General features: G+C 41.0%; 1 protein-coding gene across 1 annotated transcript; it reads left to right on the top strand.

The window, feature by feature from the left end:
• The first annotated feature begins 478 nt into the window (after positions 1 to 478).
• On the top strand, positions 479 to 13923 carry tm7sf3 (transmembrane 7 superfamily member 3). The gene is made up of 12 exons (XM_031753413.2): positions 479 to 759; positions 4471 to 4625; positions 8430 to 8580; positions 8924 to 9044; positions 9740 to 9911; positions 10015 to 10192; positions 10298 to 10384; positions 11293 to 11373; positions 11476 to 11631; positions 11755 to 11855; positions 12365 to 12527; positions 12621 to 13923. The coding sequence occupies exons 1-12, from the start codon at positions 681 to 683 to the stop codon at positions 12872 to 12874; spliced, it is 1698 nt and encodes a 565-aa protein (XP_031609273.1). The 5' UTR covers positions 479 to 680; the 3' UTR covers positions 12875 to 13923.
• The last annotated feature ends 7332 nt before the right edge of the window (positions 13924 to 21255 follow it).

The raw sequence follows: 21255 nt of genomic DNA, 5'->3' as shown, positions 1-21255 counted from the left end.
TGCAGACAACAAACCACACCAGAGGGGTGTTAGAAAGCATCTACCCATTCCATGGCTTATATTTGAATACTTAATTTAAATGTAAGTGCTGGTAAAGAGCAGCTCCAGTGCTGCTTTGTGCGCACATTAAATAGTGCCCGCCAGTATATAATAGTCTCCTGTTGTGATTTGTTATGGTCTGATGGACAGATCTAATTGAAGTGAGAAACGGCTAATGAGTTAAAGTCATCATTATTTAATTAAAAATGAATTAAAATTGTAAATAAATAATTGTTTAAATGTTTGAAATGAAATGAATTTAAATTTAATACATCATTTATATATTTTATTAATTAATTGTTTAACGTTTTATTTAATTATTGACACACTGAATTAATTATTTGATGTATCGAAGTCATTCAATTTGGCACTCGAGATCGTGTGGATGGTTGGTGACGCTAAAGGGAGGTGGGGATATCGCGGGACGGAGGACGAGAATCTCGCGGAGGCTTCGTTAAGCAGTCAAAGCGGCAGAGGGAGAAGGTCGGCGCAAGCAGGCTTTCACGTCAGTCAAGTATGTCGCTTTCGAGTTTGCAGGGACTCTTACTACCCAAACACGGGACGCTGCCACATTACCAATGATTTTACGGAGTAGCAGATAGAAAAGGGTTTGTTAAAAATTCAAAATAGAGAGGCGGAAAATGTCTCGGTGGATTTGGTTCCCGCTGCTCCTGCTCCTGCTTCTTCAGTTGGTGTATGAAGTTGAAGCGCAGGTAGAAAGTGAGTAGCCTTGCAACATGATTTTTTTTTCTTTCTAATCTGATGTAAATTGACTTTCGGTTTTACAAACCTTTAAATGTAAATGGTATATAATCAAAAAGCTATCATATTCAAACTAGTGGTGCTGTGTTTGGGCTGCAGGACACTGGAGTTTCCCTCTTGTATGGCAATAGCTAGCTAATTCACGCGTTATTCAATGTAACGGACTAAAACTGTGTTTATCCCACACAGCATATTCTTTGCGTGTTTAATTCGGTTATGTTTAAAGTTTGAAACGAGTGGATGCTCGTACACAGGATGTTAAGTCGTGCCCAACCTTATTGTGAGCTAAGCTGTGCTTTTAAAGCTGTCCTTAACGAGTATGCCGAGATTTACAGGTCCAGGTAGCTTACTTACATATTTTATCTGCATACAGGAAATGCAGACAGTAATGTGTGTCAGATGTGGTGGAAGGCACGGGGAAGAGGCAGCTAGGTCTTACCATAAGAAGAGCCTTAGACGGGCTACAAGAAGGAAATCAGAATTTTAATTGCACAATTTTCATGTCAGGTACGGGAGACTTGCACAAATCGGTTTAGCCAAAAAAAAAAAAAAAAAAAAAAGTGATGTCAAGTTCAAAGCTCCTGAGCTGTTACTCTAAATTTAATCTTGATGACCCTTTAACAAGTAAGAATCTCATCCAGATGGTGCTACTTTGAAAGTAGTGCTAATTCTAATCTAAATCAATGTATCCAAGTGTAAAAAAAAATAAAAAAATAAACCTATAAATAAAGATTACATATAAAGGGCTCAATAGTTGTCAGTTAAGCAGCTCGGCTGATGCAAAAGGCAAAGATAGCAGTCAACACGATGCAAAGTGATTAAACTTGTGTCAGAAATGCCCTGAGGTTGAAGTTCTGTCTGCATGTCAGGAGTGCGTAGGCACCTTTGCAGTGTGTGTAGCCTGCTTTGAAAGCTGTGTGTGTTTTGAAAGCTCCAGAACATTCTTTGATTTTCACACAACAAGTTAGTGAATCTCGCAAAAACTTACCTCACACATGCTGAGCCACCTCTTGTCCTCAAAACACACAGTCTTCGATGTTTGAAGTCTTCCCACACAGTTCCTGCTGAGGAACTATGCAGTAATAATTAAGGAAGTGTGGAAGATTGCTGTGTGTGAGTGCAACAAAACCAGAAGTGTGGCCTAACCGAAAGCAAGTGCAGTTACAAACAGAGTGTTTTCTTTGGTTTGTTTAATTATTGCCAAGATTCAGTTTTATTTATATGGCGCCAAATCACAACAACAGTTGCCGCAAGGCGCTTTATATTGTGAGGTAAAGACCCTACAATAATATAAAAATGGCATAATCATGTTCACATTTCACTGTCTGTTCTGTGTATTTGCATTGCCTTTCAAAAAGGGGGAAAAAACAGTTGTTTTCCAATGTAGTCTGTTCTTTTTAAAGGGCTGTATGATGCCACACTTGTAGCTGTCACTCTTTGTGCCTGGATTATGCTTCATTGTCTTAATATTTCAAATACAACTGCTAAGTGTAATCAACACTGGCCTATGATTTAAAAAAAATAAAAATAACTTATTCTGATTGACTTGAGGTATGGTTAAAATTAGAGGTCTTCACCAGAGACAGCTTAGACCTCAGTGGGCTATATATAATCAGGCTAATGAGTAGGGATGGGTATCGTTTAGATTTTATCTGATACCGGTGCCAAACTGGTACTTTTGAAACGGTGCTGGTGCTTAAACGGTGCTCAAACCGGTGCTTAAAGAATGGAGAACACAAAATTGGTCCAAAAACCTCTCATGTTTAGCTGTTTTTTTTTGTAAAAAGATAACAATGTTAGCCTTTTCTGCAGCTATAGGGCATATATGGTCTCACTCTTGGCTGGAAGCAGTGCTTAAACAATGGAAAAAACACAAACTTTGTCCAAAAACCTCTCATGTTTAACTGTTTTCCACTTTTTCTTTGGTCATTTTAGCCTTTTTGGCCAGGGTGAAGGGAGTATCTGCCATCAAACAAGAAGACAGCCGCATGTAACTATGACGGTGTTTGCTAGTTCACCTTACATGCATTAATGTAATAATGTGGTTAGCGTACTCAACGTTAATTACACACGAACAACATGAAGCTACTCACGCAGAGGAGAACGGCTGCTGCTGCCATCATCATCCGTCATCATTTCTGCTACGCTGACAGGGCTAGGGGCCAGGACTCTACTCTTCGGGTTTTTGGGGGATGTTGCTAACTCCAGGTCCGATAACAGGCACCACACCCGCAGTAGATGTGCACGGTGTGAGGTCTCGCAGCAAGCTATCAAATACGGCGCATTTCTCGGCTTTAAAAAAAAAAACACTATGCGTCGCCAGGTGTTTCATCAGATTTGAGGTGTTACCTCCTTTGACAGTATCACAGTATCAGCTTAAAGCACTTGTTGCAGGCTGCTGAGTTTGCATCTTTTGCTGTGAAGTACAGCCAGACTTTTGATCGCTTCGCCTTGGGCATTTTTAATCTGTAGCTCTGCTCTAAAAGAACCTACGTACCTGGCCCCGCCTACTATCCTCAGAAACGTAAAATGATTGGCTAGAATTGGCTCAGGGAAAAAAAAGCACCGAAATAAAGCACCGAAATGTGCGCTGCTTTTTGGTCTGGTTACTACCGTTTATGTCAGAACCGGTGCCATCATGGCATCGGACACCGGTACCCATCCCTACTAATGAGTCAGAAATGGCCAGTAAGGAACCTGTAGTTTGATGTTAAGTGAGGACACTGATAAGATCTAGGCTGCCTGATCGGTTCCAGTTATTGTTGTTTTATGTTTTATTGTTGTTTTATGGAATAATGCAGATCTGTTAGAAAGAACATAAACAAAAAGAAAACCAGCAGTCATGTAAGCAGATGATCAGAAGAAGAAGAAGACATGTTTTATGAGTCCAGGCCTATCAAGCGGTTTATAAATACATTTTTTGTTTTGTTTTGTTTTGTTTTCTGAACTGAATCTCTTCATGCAGATCTTTACACAACAGGAAACATAATAAATGAGCAGCTGACATTTTACAGTTCGAGTCCAGCCATCACTCTGACAAAACCTCCAGTTTCTGAGATGTTGTAGGAGGTTTATGGTGCCATTTAACCAACGTATCAAATTGAGATAGTACACTCGATTATTTCCGTATAGTACCCTCAGCACAGAGAGCACGCCTTCATTCAGGCTTTTGTGTGATTAATCTGTTTTAAGATCTGGTTTAAGGTGGCGTGTTTGGCTTATCACCTACTGTCAAACCTGCTGCTCTGTCAGGTGATTAGCATTTTACTGTATGTTGACTAGTACCAGCTACAGCCTGTCTTCTTTTCCACAGTAACTTAGACCGACTGAAGTAGGAGAACAAATACTGTGTACAAGTACTGTGATGAATTTATCATCAACTTTCTTGGACTTGGCTTATAAAAATCAGCGCTCACATGACTTTAAATTTCATTTTCATCAAATTTTATCTGAACCTCTTTAAGTACAGTTAAAGATCCCTCTGTGGTAATCACTTCCCTTTCGACTTGTGCCTCTCCACCACTGTGTCAGAAGACTTTATTTTAAATTTTTGGAGTAAGTGGAGATAAATTTGAAAAGCAGGGTGGGTGGTGAGTGATGTGACTAAAAGAAAACCACAAATCCTCACTTGCAGAATAATTAAATCACACTTTTCCTGTTCTTTCTCAGACCGGGTGATTTTCCTGCCGGGGAGGTTCCAGAACGTGAGCATCTCGCAGAATGAGACAGTGCAGGCGGTGGTGTCCACGATCCCTTCAGAGGTCGCTTTCATCACTCTGCAGTTCCACACGCAGCATCGAAACGCAACAATGTCCTACACAAGGGTGAGCAAATGCTGAGATGATAACCTCTCGTTTAAAGAGGTGGAAAGAGGTGTGAAAGTGTGTACTCGAGTAGAAGTGCTGTTGAAATATTACTTAATTAAATGAAAAAGTACTGGTGTTATCAGTAATAGGCTGTATATGAAAGATGGCTGTACACCAGGACATCACCTTTTAAAGGCTTAGCTTTTTTGTTTTGTTCTGTTCTTCCATTAAAAACACACCAACACCACCAATATCACTTTGTCAGTAGGCAAGTAGACAAATTTAAAATTCTAATATTGCGACATTTTTATGAACACTTTGAAGCCTAAACTTTAGCTTCATGGTGGGTACCATTATTTCCCTGTACGGCTGCTATTCAAGCAGAGATAAGCTGTAGAGATCAAAACTGTTTTTTTGTAAATGGCTGTAAAAATATTAATTTGATTCATTTTAATATAATTTGCTTTGTCACTTTTTTTAAAGCTTTTGAGGCTGCCATTTGAGAATTGCTTACGTAGCCACATTCTTCAGTAAAATTGTATAGATATATTGTGTTAATATTTCACATTTGGCCTGTATTTAGGACACAACATTGAAACTAACAAAGCCACAAATACAACAAATTGTAATAGTGGGTATTTGTTTATTTTACTGTGTTCTCCTCACACGCTAAGTAAATATTAGTTCATTTAGATGGATGTCAGTGGCAAACAAGAAGTTGACAGTGATTTCAGTAACTAGCTGGCTGAGCTGCCATTGGTTAGTCCTCAGGCCTTTGTGAAACCAGAAACGTGTCATGACAATTAGTGAAGGCACTTAAAGTACAGTTTCCATGTTTGTTTAACTGTTTCTTTAAGCCAGCGGTCCCCAACCCCTGGGCCACGGACCGGTACTGGTCCGTGAGTCATTTGGTACCGGGCCGTGACAGTTGAGGCTCAGGTGTGAAGTGTATGGTTTTCAGGGTTTTTATCGTCAACTCGGTTTCCCTGGGTCTTTTCCCGTGTTGTAGTTGTGCGTCTGATTTTGAAAGAAATATTTACGCGTTACCATAGCGACCAGAGAGCATTAAAGGGCAGAGAGGTGAATGTTACACTCAAGTTTGTTGGTGCATTTCAGGAGGACGCTGCTAATAAACTTACACAATTACACAGTGAATTCGCATTTATTATTATATTTACAAAATACCACAGTTTTTGTCTTGGTCTTATTATTTTATTTTGTTGTATTTATCTGCAACACCTTAAAGGCTGGTCGGTGAAAATATTGTCTGACATTAAACCGGACCGTGGCGCAAAAAAGGTTGGGGACCGCTGATTTAGGCTGCATGCTGCTGTGTAGCTAATTGTTTAGAGAGAACACAGAGCAGGCTCTTACACTTATGCAGCTTCATGAATCGGATGAAATGTGAGACAGAGTAAGAGTTAAAGAGGGGACGTTTTCTGTTACATCACCAAATCAGATGTGTAATCTAAATTGGGTGATCCTTAAGAAGTGTGGTCACATGACACAGCAAAAATATAAACGGAAATAAACTCAATTACAGGCATATTTCATAGTGTATCACGGGCAGTTAGTTCTACATCTGGCTAATGAATGAGGGTTTGTGAGTGAGGTCATCTGACCCTCTGAGAGAACCCACAGTCAGCTGATCTACAGTCCTCTGGTCATGAGTGGCAGACGGGGCGTTCCTCGGGGGAAAAACTTCTGGCGTCAGTCCCAGAAGTCTGAGGAGACAGCGCCGTTTGGGTCCATGCAGCACACAGGAGCATGGAGAGTAGTTTAGCTTAACTTTGGTTATTTTTGTTTCTGGTGGTGGCAACAGTGGAAAGGGCCCTAAAAACAAATCCATGTGACTGAAGACTTGTCTCATCATTAAGACATGTCTCAAGTTTAAAAATCACCATCAATCACCAAAACCAAGCACAAAGAAATTTAGAAAGAGCAAAACAGGAAGTGTGCTTTTACACAGCATCAGATAGAGCTTAATAAAAAGTGAATATGCAGATTGTGCACATCACTTTCCTTTATATTCTTATCTCTCTTTTGTCAATTTCCTTTTTTTCTTCCTTTTTATAACTCTGGCTTGTTTGACACGATACCCACAAGATCCTGATTTATATTTGTCGTTATTTATCGGCTGTCAATGTTTTTGGTGACTGAATATTTCAACTAGAAGCATAAAAACAGATAAACCTAAGCATTTTTTTTAAAGGAAATGCTAAACCAAACCTACACTTAATTATATCACTGTTTTACCCGCTTCCTGTTGGTGACTTAAGTGTTGAAACTTTAACTCACTTGTGATAGTTGGGTTTGAAGCGACCCCACCTCTGCGGCTGATGACACAACTGAAGTTGAGCCTGTGCTGACTTGAGAATCTCTACATACTCCAGCAGCGTCTGTGTCACCAAGAGATGGTGATACAATGCGGTTATTATACACCAGTGGGACTGAGAGCCATGTCATGGGGGCGCAGATCTTCTATGCCGCCAGGCCTGTCACACAATAGTAATTCAGATCATTGCCTGAGTATGAGCTTTTTCCATTTGCTGTCTGTCACAAGCAAAAATCTTTCCACGTGAAACAAAGTACAGATAATGTAAAGTCTCTCGGTTTTCATTAGACTCTGCCAGCTCAGTGCTGAAGCATGTTTAGCGTCGCGCTCTAACCCGTGCGATAAAGTATTTCTTGCTTTGATAAAACATATTCTTTAACTCTAAACCAGCTTGTTTATGTGAACGCAGCGCTCACCAGGTCAGGATGTGGTATACCATGTGACACACGTCTGTGGTTTATTCATCCTGCTCAAAGGCAGTGAAATTCAAATTTAATGAAATTTGACAACAAAAAAACATTTATAGTAAGAAGTCAATTTAATGCAAAGTTAAAGGAGTAAAATGGAGTTTTCTTCTTGTCAACAATCTCTTCAATCACGAGCAGTTCTCATTTCCAAATGAAGTAGCTGTTGTATTGTTCACAAACGTAGCTCTATCCTAAAACTACAGGACATCTGCAAGCTGCTTTGCAGACCACGCCCACCCCGACACATGCTTTTAATGCTGATTCAATCAGTCTCATATCTGCTTTCTTTGATGCCTGCTCTGTTTTCTACAGGTCTTACTGCTGTGACAGAAGAGTGTGAAAATCACAGAACAGAACCATTGTACCAACTAGAAATTACAGCAGAAGGAAGTTATCTTTTTTTAACTGTAGCGGTGCTTCCTGGGCCTGAAGATCTGACTCTTAAAATAAAATGTTTGTCATTCTTCTTAGGAGCTCTATTATTGGAATGTATGTCCTTTTTTTTTTTTTTTTTTTTTTTTACATAGCACGAGTTGAGTAACGTTCTCTTTCTCTTGTTTTGGAGACAAACACCAGCATTTAAGGTGTTTAACTTTGTTAGGACCTGAGTCTGCAGTGAATCATAATCGCTGGCAAGTTCACACTAAGCCACCGAACAAAGAACCGAGTGTGTTGAGACGTTCAGAGGAGAAAGTGTTTATGTATGTTAACTGGCAGGGGATCGTCACCACCTGAGTTTGAGATCAGACTGTACATCATTTTGGTCAAGACAGAACTATCTCACCCACGTTTGAATGGAAATGTTTCATGGTCCTCAGAGATAAGGGCCTGATGGCTTTGGTAATCCACAGTCTCTCATCTATAACCACCATGAAGTTGAATGTTTGGTAAAATTTTTCCTCAAGCACCATCATGAGGTCAGAACATGAATGGGAGCACTTCTATGTTTTCTAAACAGCACAGCATGTGCCTCTGCATATTATCTGCTTACTGATTGATATCTATCTCTGTTCGGATCAGATGCCGGGCCTGGGCCTCTCCCTGACTGCGGTGGACTCGGGGCTCGTGTCGGCTCTCCGGCGGGCCCAAACGTCCCTCACCTTGTTCCTGTCCTCTCCTGATGGCAATACCGTGGCAGGGACCGGGGTCATCCTCTCCTACTCCAGCACTGGTAACACTTCGACTGTCCTTCATTACAAAATATATCAGTGTGCTTCTCTTCTGACTTGTTTCACTGTCTTTGCCTGAGAAGCACAAAACAGGAAAGTAAAAGGAGAAGAAAGCAAAAACTTTGGCCATTAACTAAAAAAAAACATGTCAGCGCAGTGTGATGGGGACTGGAGGAAACCAGAGCCGACCACGAGTGTGTACTCGCACTGATTTGGTTTACCTCCACTGGGTGTTGAAACCTCTTTTAATAAGTCATGTTGACATAGCAGAATGACTCTCAGCCTGCCTCCTATTGGCCCACCACGTCCAGTCCAGCATCTAACAGTGAATGTGTTCTGTGTCAGATCCAGTTCCAGGAGCGTGCAATATGGAGTTTAACCTGAACATTGACCCAAACATCTACATCCACTACAATCTCTATGAGACCACGATCCGGTTTGCACCTGCCAACCTGGGATATGAGAGGTAGCACATGACACCGACTCTTAATTGTTTTCTTCACTTCCTGTTCAGCCTGTTGAGCCACAGGCATCAGCGGCTCTGTAAAGAGACATTTGCCGCGCGCTATCGTCAAACCACCTCCGTTTGTTTTCTTTGAAATGATCTCGTGCTCTCTCTCTCTCTCACACACACAGCCTCACCTTCTCACGCTCTGCTTTGTAGATCAGTGCCACAGAGTTGTCCTGAAATGGTTTTGCTCACTTACACACAGTCATTTCCTGTTTGGTCTGTGGAGACTCTATTCAAATTTTGATGTGAAAGCTTTCGGGGGAAAATGTGCATCTTATTTGCTTGTAGATAATACGTTTGTTAGACAGTGTCACACTTTCTCCCTGTTTTGTTTTTGTCTTGTTGTTTTTTTTAAATTTCAAACATCATGCATGTAACATGGTAAATGGTTTCGATGTCATTGCTAGAGTGGTTTAACTTTAAACACTAAAGGTTGGTTTAGTGATGCATTAGAAACTCTTCTTGTCTGACATGTCTAACTGGAGTTGTGTTATTATATCATGTGATCGGTCGGCCTGCTGACCACTCCCTCTAACCTAAGATTCAGGTCTTAGCTGTGCGACAGGTTTTGAAAAAATGTAATACTCTGAAAAAATGAAAACAAAATTTTGGCGACCCAAAGATAAATGCATGTTCCTCCTGTCCATCAGAGATGGAGCTCCTCCAGCCTGCGACCAATCCACAGGAACCGACACACGCTGGCGGCTGCAGTACGACATCTACCAGTACTTCCTGCCTGAGAACGACCTGTCAGAGCACAGCCTGTTCACCGGCTTTCAGGCCGTGGCCGACAAGCAGGGCATGATGGAGAACGGCAAACGGGTATGCAACGTGAACACAGTGGATGCCGAAGATTAGCTGTCGAATGTGCCAGAGCTGCCTGTTTACAAGTCTCCCGCCTTTTCCTCTCTGTGTCTCCCCATAGGTCATGACGCTGAAATCGACAGACGTGAGCTCGATGGTTTTCAACTCCATCCCCGGTCAGGGCATAATCTACTCTGTGATCGTCAGAGACCCGCTGTTGAACACCTCGGCCTCTTACGTGCCCGCCCACACCTACGCCTGCAGCTTTAATTCCACTCTGGACAGCTGTCAAACTCTCGGTGAGCTTCTGAGCTCTGTCGAAAACTCGATGCTATTGAAGCATGGATTTCTGACTGTATAAATGACTGGCTTATTGTAACTGCGGTTTGTAAATGATATTTCAGGGAAGATATCTACAAAAATCTTCTTCACCATCACTGGCTTGGCAGGGCTGTTTGTCTGCTTCTTTGGGCATCGATTCTTTAAATGTGGTGAGTAGTTAGTTCTTGTTTTGTGTGGCTTTGGTGATACAGTATCCCAGTGCATGATGGTCAGTCTGTGTAGTATTATTACTACTACAGTCAGGACATTTTACAGGACGTTTATGAGTATATAGCTCTGAATGCAGGATACTAATCCAGCACGAGTCAAATTTTTTGTTGATTCGTGTCAGTAACTTTATTTGTATTGATGGGTCCACATCATCATCTTTGTAGCTGATGAAACTTCAGGTTTCAGTCACTCTTTAGTCTTAAGCCTCTAAAGCTTCCTCTCTAGACTCCAAATGAAACTCTCAGCCAGTTGTTTATTTTATAAACAAGAGCCTCCAGTCACGGTTCCTTACATGGTCAGCAGAGAGAATTATGGGGTCAGAAGCTGTTTAAAAAGAAAAGCTAACTTCATCATAGAAACTAAACAAAGACAAAGCCTCAAATGCATGCGGAGTTGCTGCAACATCTTCCCAGCACTTCACTCTTAATAGAATAGAATAGAATAGCTTTTTATTGAGAGTGAAGTGCTGGGAAGATGTTGCAGCAACTCCGCATGCAACATCTTAAGTCGGTGGGTTTTAGCAGTGGCCTGCCTCTCATGTGGTCTCCCTGGCGTGTCACGCACAAATGCATTTGTTCTAAACTAAACCCATGACTGTGATCGGCCCCCGCTGCCAGTACTTCTGATGAATCTGATAATGACAGACACAGTATGTCTCCCCGGTCTGAGGAGAATTTGTTATTCCGGAGCATGAGGCTTCATGACGTCCCAGGAGCTGGAATTTCCGTAGCTTTAATAATGTTTGTGTGAAATGTGAAGAGAATGAATTGCTGTTTGGTGTTTCTTCTCTTTCCCCCCTCTGACTTTTGTTTCTTGGGCCCTGTTTCCACCTCTCCTGGCCACACAGAGCTGTTTTGCATGGGATTCAGCTTTGCAGCCTTTTTCTTCTTCATCCTCATCACAAGGACCACAGAGCTGGACTATGACAGTAAGTGGGGTGTTTTTTTTTTTTTTTCTAGGCTCTCGGTCTTTTCACATGATGTGCAGCATTTCATGCTTTTCACTGCTGTCTGTGTCTTTCTCTGTGCAGTCCGTCTGGCCCTGTCAGCCATGCTCGGCGTGGTGGGCGGGATCATCCTGGTCATGATATGGTGGCGTTTCGGTTCAGTCGTGGCCGTGGTCGTGATTGTGGTCGGCCTGATGCTCGGTTTCCTCCTTGCCTCCGTTGTCCTCTTCACTCCATTAGGTACGGAATAAATCTGGCTTTTGTTGTGTGTCGTTGACTCTTCAGTACTGTGAGAAAAACCTACAGCTTATTGTTAAACATTTCATGTTCCATAAGTTTCTGTGTGTCGTGGTCTTTCTGCAGGAGACATCGATGTGTTCAGGAAATCCGATGCTGTGTTCTGGGTGACGTTCTGCTGCGTCACGCTCATCGTTCCACTCTTTTTCGTGCGTTGGCCCAGAGAGGTAACTGATTTAACGCTTCAGGAGCTGGAGGTGTTTAAAGGTTTTTAGCATCACCTGGTGGTCATGTCAAGAATGACATTTAGGTCAACAGCAGGTACCATAGTTAGAAAGACTCTATCATCCAGAGCCAGCTCTAGGTTCTGGACATAAATAACACTAAACATTTGTCAGCAAATAGTCATGTCATTAGTTTAAGCAATTATATGACTCTTGTATTGACTGTAAGGGTCTAATGGTGCTTAATCCATCATTATTTCATTCATCATTCATGTCCTGTTTTGGTCACCTGCGCAGCATGCTGCATTGCTGCCTGGCTAGAATAATAATTTCAGCTTTATATAACATTTAAGTTACACAGCCCAAAATGATCAAACAAGTGTGCTGATAAGATAAATTCACTATTTTTGGAGAAATGGCACTGTCCAAAACACAATTACAACACACAGAGTGCAGCATAGATTTTGTTAGCCTTCATAGCTCAAACAGTAAAAATCATGTGTGTGTTTCAGGGAAACATCACCACATGTGGGATCGTTGGCGCTTACGCTGTGGTTCTGGCTGTCAACGCCTACATTTACACAAGCCTCTCTTACATCACTCTGAATATCCTCAAACGCTTGCTCAACAACACCTTCAGCGCAGTGTTCACTGACGTGCCGTTTCAAACCATCGGTGAGTACACGAGTCAATGTCAAAAGCTCAGCAAAGTTGGCAAAGTCGAGGTACTGGCCTTCAACTAAAATCCTCTGGTTTTCCTTTGACCAGATTACGTCATGATCACAGTGTGGGTGGTGCTCAGCGTGTGCGGCATCGTCCTGCAACTCTACCGCGAGCGCTCCCGGCCGTTCTTCCCGCCCAGCCCGTATATCATGTGGCAACAAGAACGCGAGCGGCGCAAAACTAACATCCTGGACCCGAGCCACCACTTCCCCTCTCTGCCCAGCCGCCTCCTGGCCCGAGTGCGGCAGCTCACCAAGCGCACGGAACCGGCGGGAGAGCACACACCACTGCTCCTGTAAACCCAGGTCGCCTTCAGCGGGTGAGGTTACGTTTGACCTGTGGAGCCTCAGGGTGCCAAGTTACAGGTATACCAGAGAGTCTGATTGGACAGGTGCTGAGGCTCCAGCTCAGGTCAGCCGATGGAACTTGGGCCTTAGTAAAAAGCATGAGTGACATTACAGACCTCAAGCGGAAGGAGCAACTTCCTCTGACAACTAACGCCACTTTTATCAAACACTTTAAGACATTTTAAAAGTCACAGAGGAGGAACTGAAAGAATTGCCTTAATTATCTTTTTAATGTCTAAGATGTGTCTGTTTTGATGCTTCATGTTGTCGCTTCTACTCAGTTTACCGTTTGCACTGAAGTCCCAAACCACTAACAGTTCACAAAGCGGGACATCTCATCTCAAGTTACTCAGATTATTTCCATCAGCACCAGTTTGTTTTTGTTTTTTAAAGTGTCAAAACAGAAGATATGCGTGTCCTTGGTACATTGTGTAGACCTGCTGACCACTACTGGCATGGCAGACTTTAATATGGAAGTCTCATGAGCCACTTAAAGTTTGAACTGGACTCCTGAAGGTCACAAAAGACATTTTAAAACATTTTAAACAAAAAGAATAATAAATCAAGATTTAATATGTATCTAAATGTGTGCCAGATATGAATGTTTTAACCTGTTTGCTTATCTTGATTGGATGAAGTCATGCAGTCCTGTTGCTCTTTTTGTACTTTGCACACTGGATTTTACAGTTTTTTTTTTTTTTTTTAAAAATTCCTGTTGCTTTTATGGTGCTGTTTGATTTCCTGTGAATCTGTTGTGCCACAACTTTTCTCAGGGCTTCACACTCAGCGTGAAGACTACTGATGAGACAGCTGATGAACCCTTTTGCCTTTCAGCCAACAGGAGTTTGTTAGGATTTCAGAACTGTTCACATGACTTTTATTAATGGCATCGAGATCTGTTTTAAAAGATAAGGTCAGTTGTAAATTGTAATTTAATGTGTTTTGATATTTAATAAATGCCTACAGGTAAGAACGTATCGCTTGTCTGATCGTTCTCCAAACAAAGGTGTTCTGACGATTTTTTTTCTTCCATCATGTTTCTGACCTTCATCCTTATGAAGGATCAATATAAGCTCTATAGAGTAGTGATGGGATGTATCTAAAAGTAAAGACAATTCCTCTCCATTGTTTTTGTATTTTAGCTCATTTTTTAATGAGATATATATTATATTCATATATTATTAGATATATTTTGTCACAGCTGAAGTTAATTTCATAGTTCAGTCATTTCATAGTTCAGTCATTTCATAGCGTCCCAATACTGGATTGATGAAACTAGTACATTTTCTCAAGAACATTTTTGGCCAAATCTTGGCCAACTGAAAAGTATGCACATGAAAAGTATGAGCATGCACAGCACTCAATACTTAGTTGGGCTCCTTTTGCCTGAATTACTGCATCAATGTGGCACGACATGAACCAGATACTGGTACTGGTAGCTTGTGTGCAGGTGCCAAGTCCTGTTGGAAAATTAAATCTGCATCTCCATAAAGTTGGTCAGCAGCAGGAAGCATGAAGTGCTCTAAAACTTCCTGGTATACGGCTGTGTTGACCTTGGACCTCAGAAAACACACTGGAGCAACACCAATGGATGACATGGCACCCCAAACCATCACTGACTGTGGATACTTTACACTTGACCTCAAGCAATACAATGTGGATTCTGTGCCTCTCATCTATTGCTCCACACTCTGGGACCCTGATTTCCAAAGGAAATGCAAAATTTACTTTCATCAGAGATAATTGGCAAACCTTCTGGAGGAAACCTGGTCTAGTTAGGAGAGACGGCATCCATCCCACTTTGGATGGAGCAGCTCTCATTTCTAGAAATATGGACAAATTTATTAAACCCCCCAAAATATGACTATCCAGAGTTGGGACCAGGAAGCAGAGTTGCAGTCTTACACGCCTCTCTGCAGCTTCTCTCCTCCTGTTACCCCCCCAAAAACCCATCTCCATTGAGACTGTGTCAGCTCCCAAACAGACAAAATACAAACTAAAAACCAGCAATAAACAACTTAAACATAAAAAATCAAAAAGAAAGAACAATACAGTATCCACATCTGAACCAAAGAGTAAAACAGTGAAATGTGGATTATTAAATATTAGGTCTCTCTCCTCCAAGTCTCTGTTAGTACATGACTTAATAATTGATCAACAAATCGATTTACTCTGCCTTACAGAAACCTGGTTGCAGCAGGATGAGTATGTTAGTTTAAATGAATCAACACCCCCGAGTCATTCTAACTACCAGAAACCTCGAAGCACAGGCCGAGGGGGCGGTGTGGCAGCAATTTTTCACACCAGTCTATTAATTAACGAAAGACCAAGGCAGACTTTTAATTCATTTGAAAGCCTGATGCTTAGCCTTGTCCAACCCAGCTGTAAAACTCAGAAACCAGTCTTACTTGTTATTATCTATCGTCCACCTGGGCCTTACACAGAGTTTCTCTCTGATTTCTCAGACTTTTTATCTGATTTAGTGCTCAGCTCAGATAAAATAATTATTGTGGGTGATTTTAACATCCATGTAGAGGCTAAAAATGACAGCCTCAATATGGCATTTAATCTGTTATTAGACTCAATTGGCTTCTCTCAAAGTGTAAAAGAACCCACCCACCACTTTAATCACACTCTAGATCTCATTTTAACATATGGCATAGAAACTGAACATTTAACAGTGTTTCCTGAAAACCCTCTGCTGTCTGATCATTTCCTGATAACATTTACATTTACAATAATTGATTACACAGCAGTGGAGAGTAGACTTTATCAAAGTAGATGTCTTTCTGAAAGTGCTGTAACTACGTTTAAGTCTTCAATGCCCTGTACCAACATAGAGCAGAGCAGCTATCTGAACGCTACCCCAACAGAGGTTGATCGTCTTATTAATAATTTTACCTCCTCACTGCGTATGACTCTGGATACTGTAGCTCCTGTAAAAACTAAAGCCTCAAATCCAAAGTCCCTGACTCCGTGGTATAATTCTCAAACACGTAGCCTAAAGCAGATAACTCGTAAACTGGAGAGGAAATGGCGTGTCACAAATTTAGAGGATCATCATTTAGCCTGGAGAAATAGTTTGCTGATTTATATGAAAGCCCTCCGCAAAGCCAGAACATCTTACTATTCGTCACTGATTGAAGAAAATAAGAACAACCCCAGGTTTCTCTTCAGCACTGTAGCCAGGCTGACAAAAAGTCAGAGCTCTACTGAGCCAACCATCCCTTTAACGCTAACTAGTAATGACTTCATGAACTTCTTCACAAATAAAATTCTTATCATTAGAGAAAAATTACCAATAATCATCCCACAGATGTAATATTATCTACAGCTACTCTTAGTACCATGGATGTTAAGTTAGACTCTTTTTCTCCAATTGATCTTTCTGAGTTAACTTCAATAATTAATTCCTCCAAACCATCAACGTGTCTTTTAGACCCCATTCCTACAAAACTGCTCAAAGAAGTCCTGCCATTAATTAATTCTTCGATCTTAAATATGATCAACCTATCTCTAATAATCGGCTATGTACCACAGGCCTTCAAGGTGGCTGTAGTTAAACCTTTACTTAAAAAGCCATCTCTAGACCCAGCAGTCTTAGCTAATTACAGGCCAATCTCCAACCTTCCTTTCATATCAAAAATCCTTGAAAGAGTAGTTGTCAAACAGCTAACAGATCATCTGCAGAGGAATGGCTTATTTGAAGAGTTTCAGTCAGGTTTCAGAGCTCATCACAGCACAGAAACAGCTTTAGTGAAGGTTACAAATGATCTTCTTATGGCCTCTGACAGTGGACTCATCTCTGTGCTTGTCCTGCTAGACCTTAGTGCTGCGTTCGATACTGTTGACCATAATATCCTATTAGAGCGATTAGAACATGCTGTAGGTATTACAGGTACTGCACTGCAGTGGTTTGTATCATATCTATCTAATAGACTCCAGTTTGTTCATGTAAATGGAGAGTCCTCTTCACCCACTAAGGTCAATTATGGTGTTCCACAGGGTTCGATGCTAGGACCAATTCTATTTACATTATACATGCTTCCCTTAGGCAGCATCATTAGAAGACATAGCATAAATTTTCACTGCTATGCAGATGACACGCAGCTCTATCTATCCATGAAGCCAGGTAACACACACCAATTAGTTAAACTGCAGGAATGTCTTAAAGACATAAAGACCTGGATGGCTGCTAACTTTCTGCTTCTTAATTCAGAAAACTGAGGTTATTGTACTCGGCCCTGAAAATCTTAGAAATATGGTATCTAAGCAGATTCTTACTCTGGATGGCATTACCTTGGCCTCCAGTAACACTGTGAGGAACCTTGAGTCATTTTGACCAGGACATGTCCTTCAACGCACATATTAAACAAATATGTAAGACTGCTTTCTTCCATTTGTGCAACATCTCTAAAATTAGAAATATCCTGTCTCAGAGTGACGCTGAAAAACTAGTTCATGCATTTATTACTTCCAGGCTGGACTACTGTAATTCTTTATTATCAGGATGTCCTAAAAACTCGCTGAAAAGCCTTCAGCTGATCCAAAATGCTGCAGCAAGAGTCCTGACAGGGACTAGAAAGAGAGAGCAGATTTCTCCTGTTTTGGCTTCCCTTCATTGGCTTCCTGTTAAATCCAGAATTGAATTCAAAATCCTGCTCCTCACATACAAGGTCTTAAATAATCAGGCCCCATCTTATCTTAACGACCTTGTAGTACCATATCACCCTATTAGAGCACTTCGCTCTCGCTCTGCAGGCCTACTTGTTGTTCCTAGAGTATTTAAAAGTAGAATGGGAGGAGAGCCTTCAGTTTTCAGGCCCCTCTTCTGTGGAACCAGCTTCCAGTTTGGATTCGGAGACAGACACTATCTCTACTTTCAAGATTAGGCTTAAAACTTTCCTTTTTGCTAAAGCATATAGTTAGGGCTGGACCAGGTGACCCTGAATCCTCCCTTAGTTATGCTGCAATAGACGTAGGCTGCCGGGGATTCCCATGATGCATCGAGTTTTTCCTTTCCAGTCACCTTTCTCACTCAGTATGTGTTAACAGACCTCTCTGCATTGAATCATATCTGTTATTAATCTCTGTCTTTTTTCCACAGCATGTCTTTCATCCTGTTTTCCTTCTCTCACCCCATCTGGTCGCAGCAGATGGCCGCCCCTCCCTGAGCCTGGTTCTGCCGGAGGTTTCTTCCTGTTAAAAGGGAGTATTTCCTTCCCACTGTCGCCAAAGTGCTTGCTCATAGGGGGTCATATGATTGTTGGGTTTTTCTCTGTACCTATGAAGCGCATTAAGGCGACTTTTGTTGTGATTTGGCACTATATAAATAAAATTGAATTGAATTGAATTGAATTGAATTGAATTGAATTGAATTGAATTGAATTGAATTGAATTGAATTGAGAGAACATAACTTAGGACCACTCAGCAGCAGTCCAGCCCTTTTTGTCTATAACCCAGGCGGGACACTTCTGATGCTGCCTGTTGTTCAAGAGTGGCTTGACACAAGGGATTCAACAGCTGAAACCCATGTCTTGCATACATCTGTGCGTAGTGGTTCTTGAAGCACTGAGTCCAGCTGCTGCCTACTCTTTGTGAATCTCCCCCACATTTTTGAATGGGGTTTTTTCACAATCCTCTCCAGGGAGTGGTTATCCCTATTGCTTGTATACTTTTTTTCTACTACATCTTTTCCTTCCCTTCACCTCTCTAGTAATTTGCTTTGACACAGAGCTCTGTGAACAGCCAATGACCTTTTGTGTCTTGCCCTCCTTGTGCAAGGTGTCAATGGTTGTCTTTTGGACAACTGCCAGGTCAGCAGTCTTCCCTGTGATTGTGTACCCTATAGAACTAGACTGAGAGACAATTTAAAGGCCTTTGCAAGTGTTTTGAGTTAATTATCTGATTCAATATTGAACCTTTTCAAAAAATTCTAATTTTCTGAGATACTGAATTTGGGGTTTTCATTAGTTGTCAGTTATAATCATCAAAATTAAAAGAAATAAACACAGTCTGTGTGTAATGAATGTATACATTATACAACTTCCGCTTTTTGAATGGAACTGGTGAAATAAATGAACTTGATGATATTCTAATTTTATGACTAGCATCTGTATATCTGTAGCCTCCGCTTCCTCATCTCTCAGAGGTGAGCTCTGTCCATGGTGCTGATATAAATTACAGGTGTAGCTCATATGGGTCTTTGGGGCATATTGGTCCTGGAGACAAATGTATTGCTGTGATAAACTTTTTGTGGCTACACTTCATTATATACTTCAATTCAGTTTTATTCATATGGTGTCAAATCACCACAGCAACTTTAAGGTACTTTACGTTGTAAAGTTAGCAATCAGGTGATCTATGAGCAAGCATTTTGTGAAGGTGGGAAGGAAAAACTCCCGTTTAACAGGAAGAAACCTCCAGCAGAACCAGGCTCAGATTTGTTCCTCCTCTAAAGCTTCAAAACTCTCTGAATACAAAGCTGTGGTTGGCAGAAATGTGGCAAAATGTGAAAAATTTGTTCCAATACTAGACACATTTAGCCACATTTAGGAACTATATAAAACACTTGAATTCAATTCTGCAAACTTTTTTTTTTTTTTTTTTTAAATAGTGGTTTGTGTGTATTTTTAAGTTTTGTCAGGATCAATGCAAAACTTTTTCATAAATTTTTAAACACCACTGAAGAATTTGAGGTATTTTCTTTTTCAAATGTCAGCTTTTTCCCCACAATTATTTGTCTAACCACACATTTTATACTTCAAACTGCAGTTTGAAGTATAAAATGTGTGTGCCCCTTAAGAAAATGGCCTTTAAAAGGCGCAGACACTCACACAATTCAAACTAGGAGCCCGAGTGCAGCGAGTCCCTCGACCATTAACTATAATGTTAACTTTTCTCCTGTCTCTTGAGCAAAAGCAGAAGCGAAGGCAGGTTTTAAACTGCGATTTCTCTGCTAAGTTTGGTGTCATCGACACAGGAAAACATATGTACTGTTACAGTCACATGTCCTTGTGCTCGTTCTGTGAAAAGTTTTACGTGGAGAGCGAGAAGTCACGAAACGTCCAGATGAACAGAATCAGCTTTTTGGGATGGAGAGGTTCAGTTTCTATGGTGTAGGGTCTTAATTCAGGGTTTCTGTATGCTAACAGGTCACAGCTCAAATCTAGAGGTGACAGGGCTTTCTCCATTGCCGCCCCGAGACTCTGGAATAGTCCTCCCCCCTTTATAAAATTCTCCTCATCCTTGGAAGTCTTTAAATCGAATCTTAAGACCTACTTATTTTCCAAGGCTTTCGGATCTCTTTAATATCCTTTTTAATTTGTCTACCTGGTCTCTTAGTTTACTGGATGGTGGTGTATGTGTATATATGCTTGTTCACATATGTGTGCCTGTGTGTGAATGCGTACAGTTTTGTATATGTATGTGCATATTTGCACTTACATTATATGCTATATACCTTTATATGTTTTACAATTCTTTTTTAAAAAATGTTTTCTTTCTATTTTAATTCTTTCATTATATTATCCCCTGTTCAGCACTTTGGCCGACACATGATGTCTTTTAAATGTGCTATATAAATAAAGATGACTTGACTTGACTTGACTAACTGAAGAAGACGCTGCAGGTACAATTAGATGCATGTTTTGTTTTTACCAGTATGGTGGCATTTGTTTTAAATAACTTTTAATGTAAATATTTCTAATAATAAAGGGGACTTGTAGCATGAAAATGAGCTCTATTGTCATGCTGTTTCTAATTAGAGCCACTAGAGGGCAGCAAAGGAGAGCTTTTAAACTTCACCGGCAGTGGCAGTTTTGCAGATATGTACGGTACCCCTCTGATGACATGGTCCAAAAAAATAAATTGTGGCCACAAAATCGTGGGCACGAAATATTATTTCGAGGGCACGAAATAGGTATAACGTGCGCACGAAATGCTAATTTGTGGACACAAAACACTTGACCGATAACCGTGATCCTTCCCAGGCCCTTGCAGCGTGGTTGACAATAAAATCTATCCCGGAGTCCAGGTCGTACTTATGTCTGTAAAGCAACTGGGCTCTCAATATCCTGTTTAAATGTCTCTCCGTAATAATGGTTCCTTGCATTGCCAGGCTTTTCAAAATGCATTTGTAGGTCATTCCCAGCCTAAAATAAAACTCAATCATACTGTCTCTGTCCATGGTGTATAGGTTTAGCCTACTCTTATGCTTATGTCTCTACGCAGCTGTCCAGGAGTTGTATCAATATGATGTGCGCATGTTATCTATTTCGTTGCCACGTTATACCCAATTCGTGCCCACAAATTAGCATTTTGTGCTCAAGTT

The sequence above is a fragment of the Oreochromis aureus genome, linkage group 17, assembly GCF_013358895.1.
Source record: "Oreochromis aureus strain Israel breed Guangdong linkage group 17, ZZ_aureus, whole genome shotgun sequence".
Classification (NCBI taxonomy): domain Eukaryota; kingdom Metazoa; phylum Chordata; class Actinopteri; order Cichliformes; family Cichlidae; genus Oreochromis; species Oreochromis aureus.
Note: the sequence above shows the minus strand (reverse complement) of the source record. Positions and strands in the feature narration are given on the sequence as shown.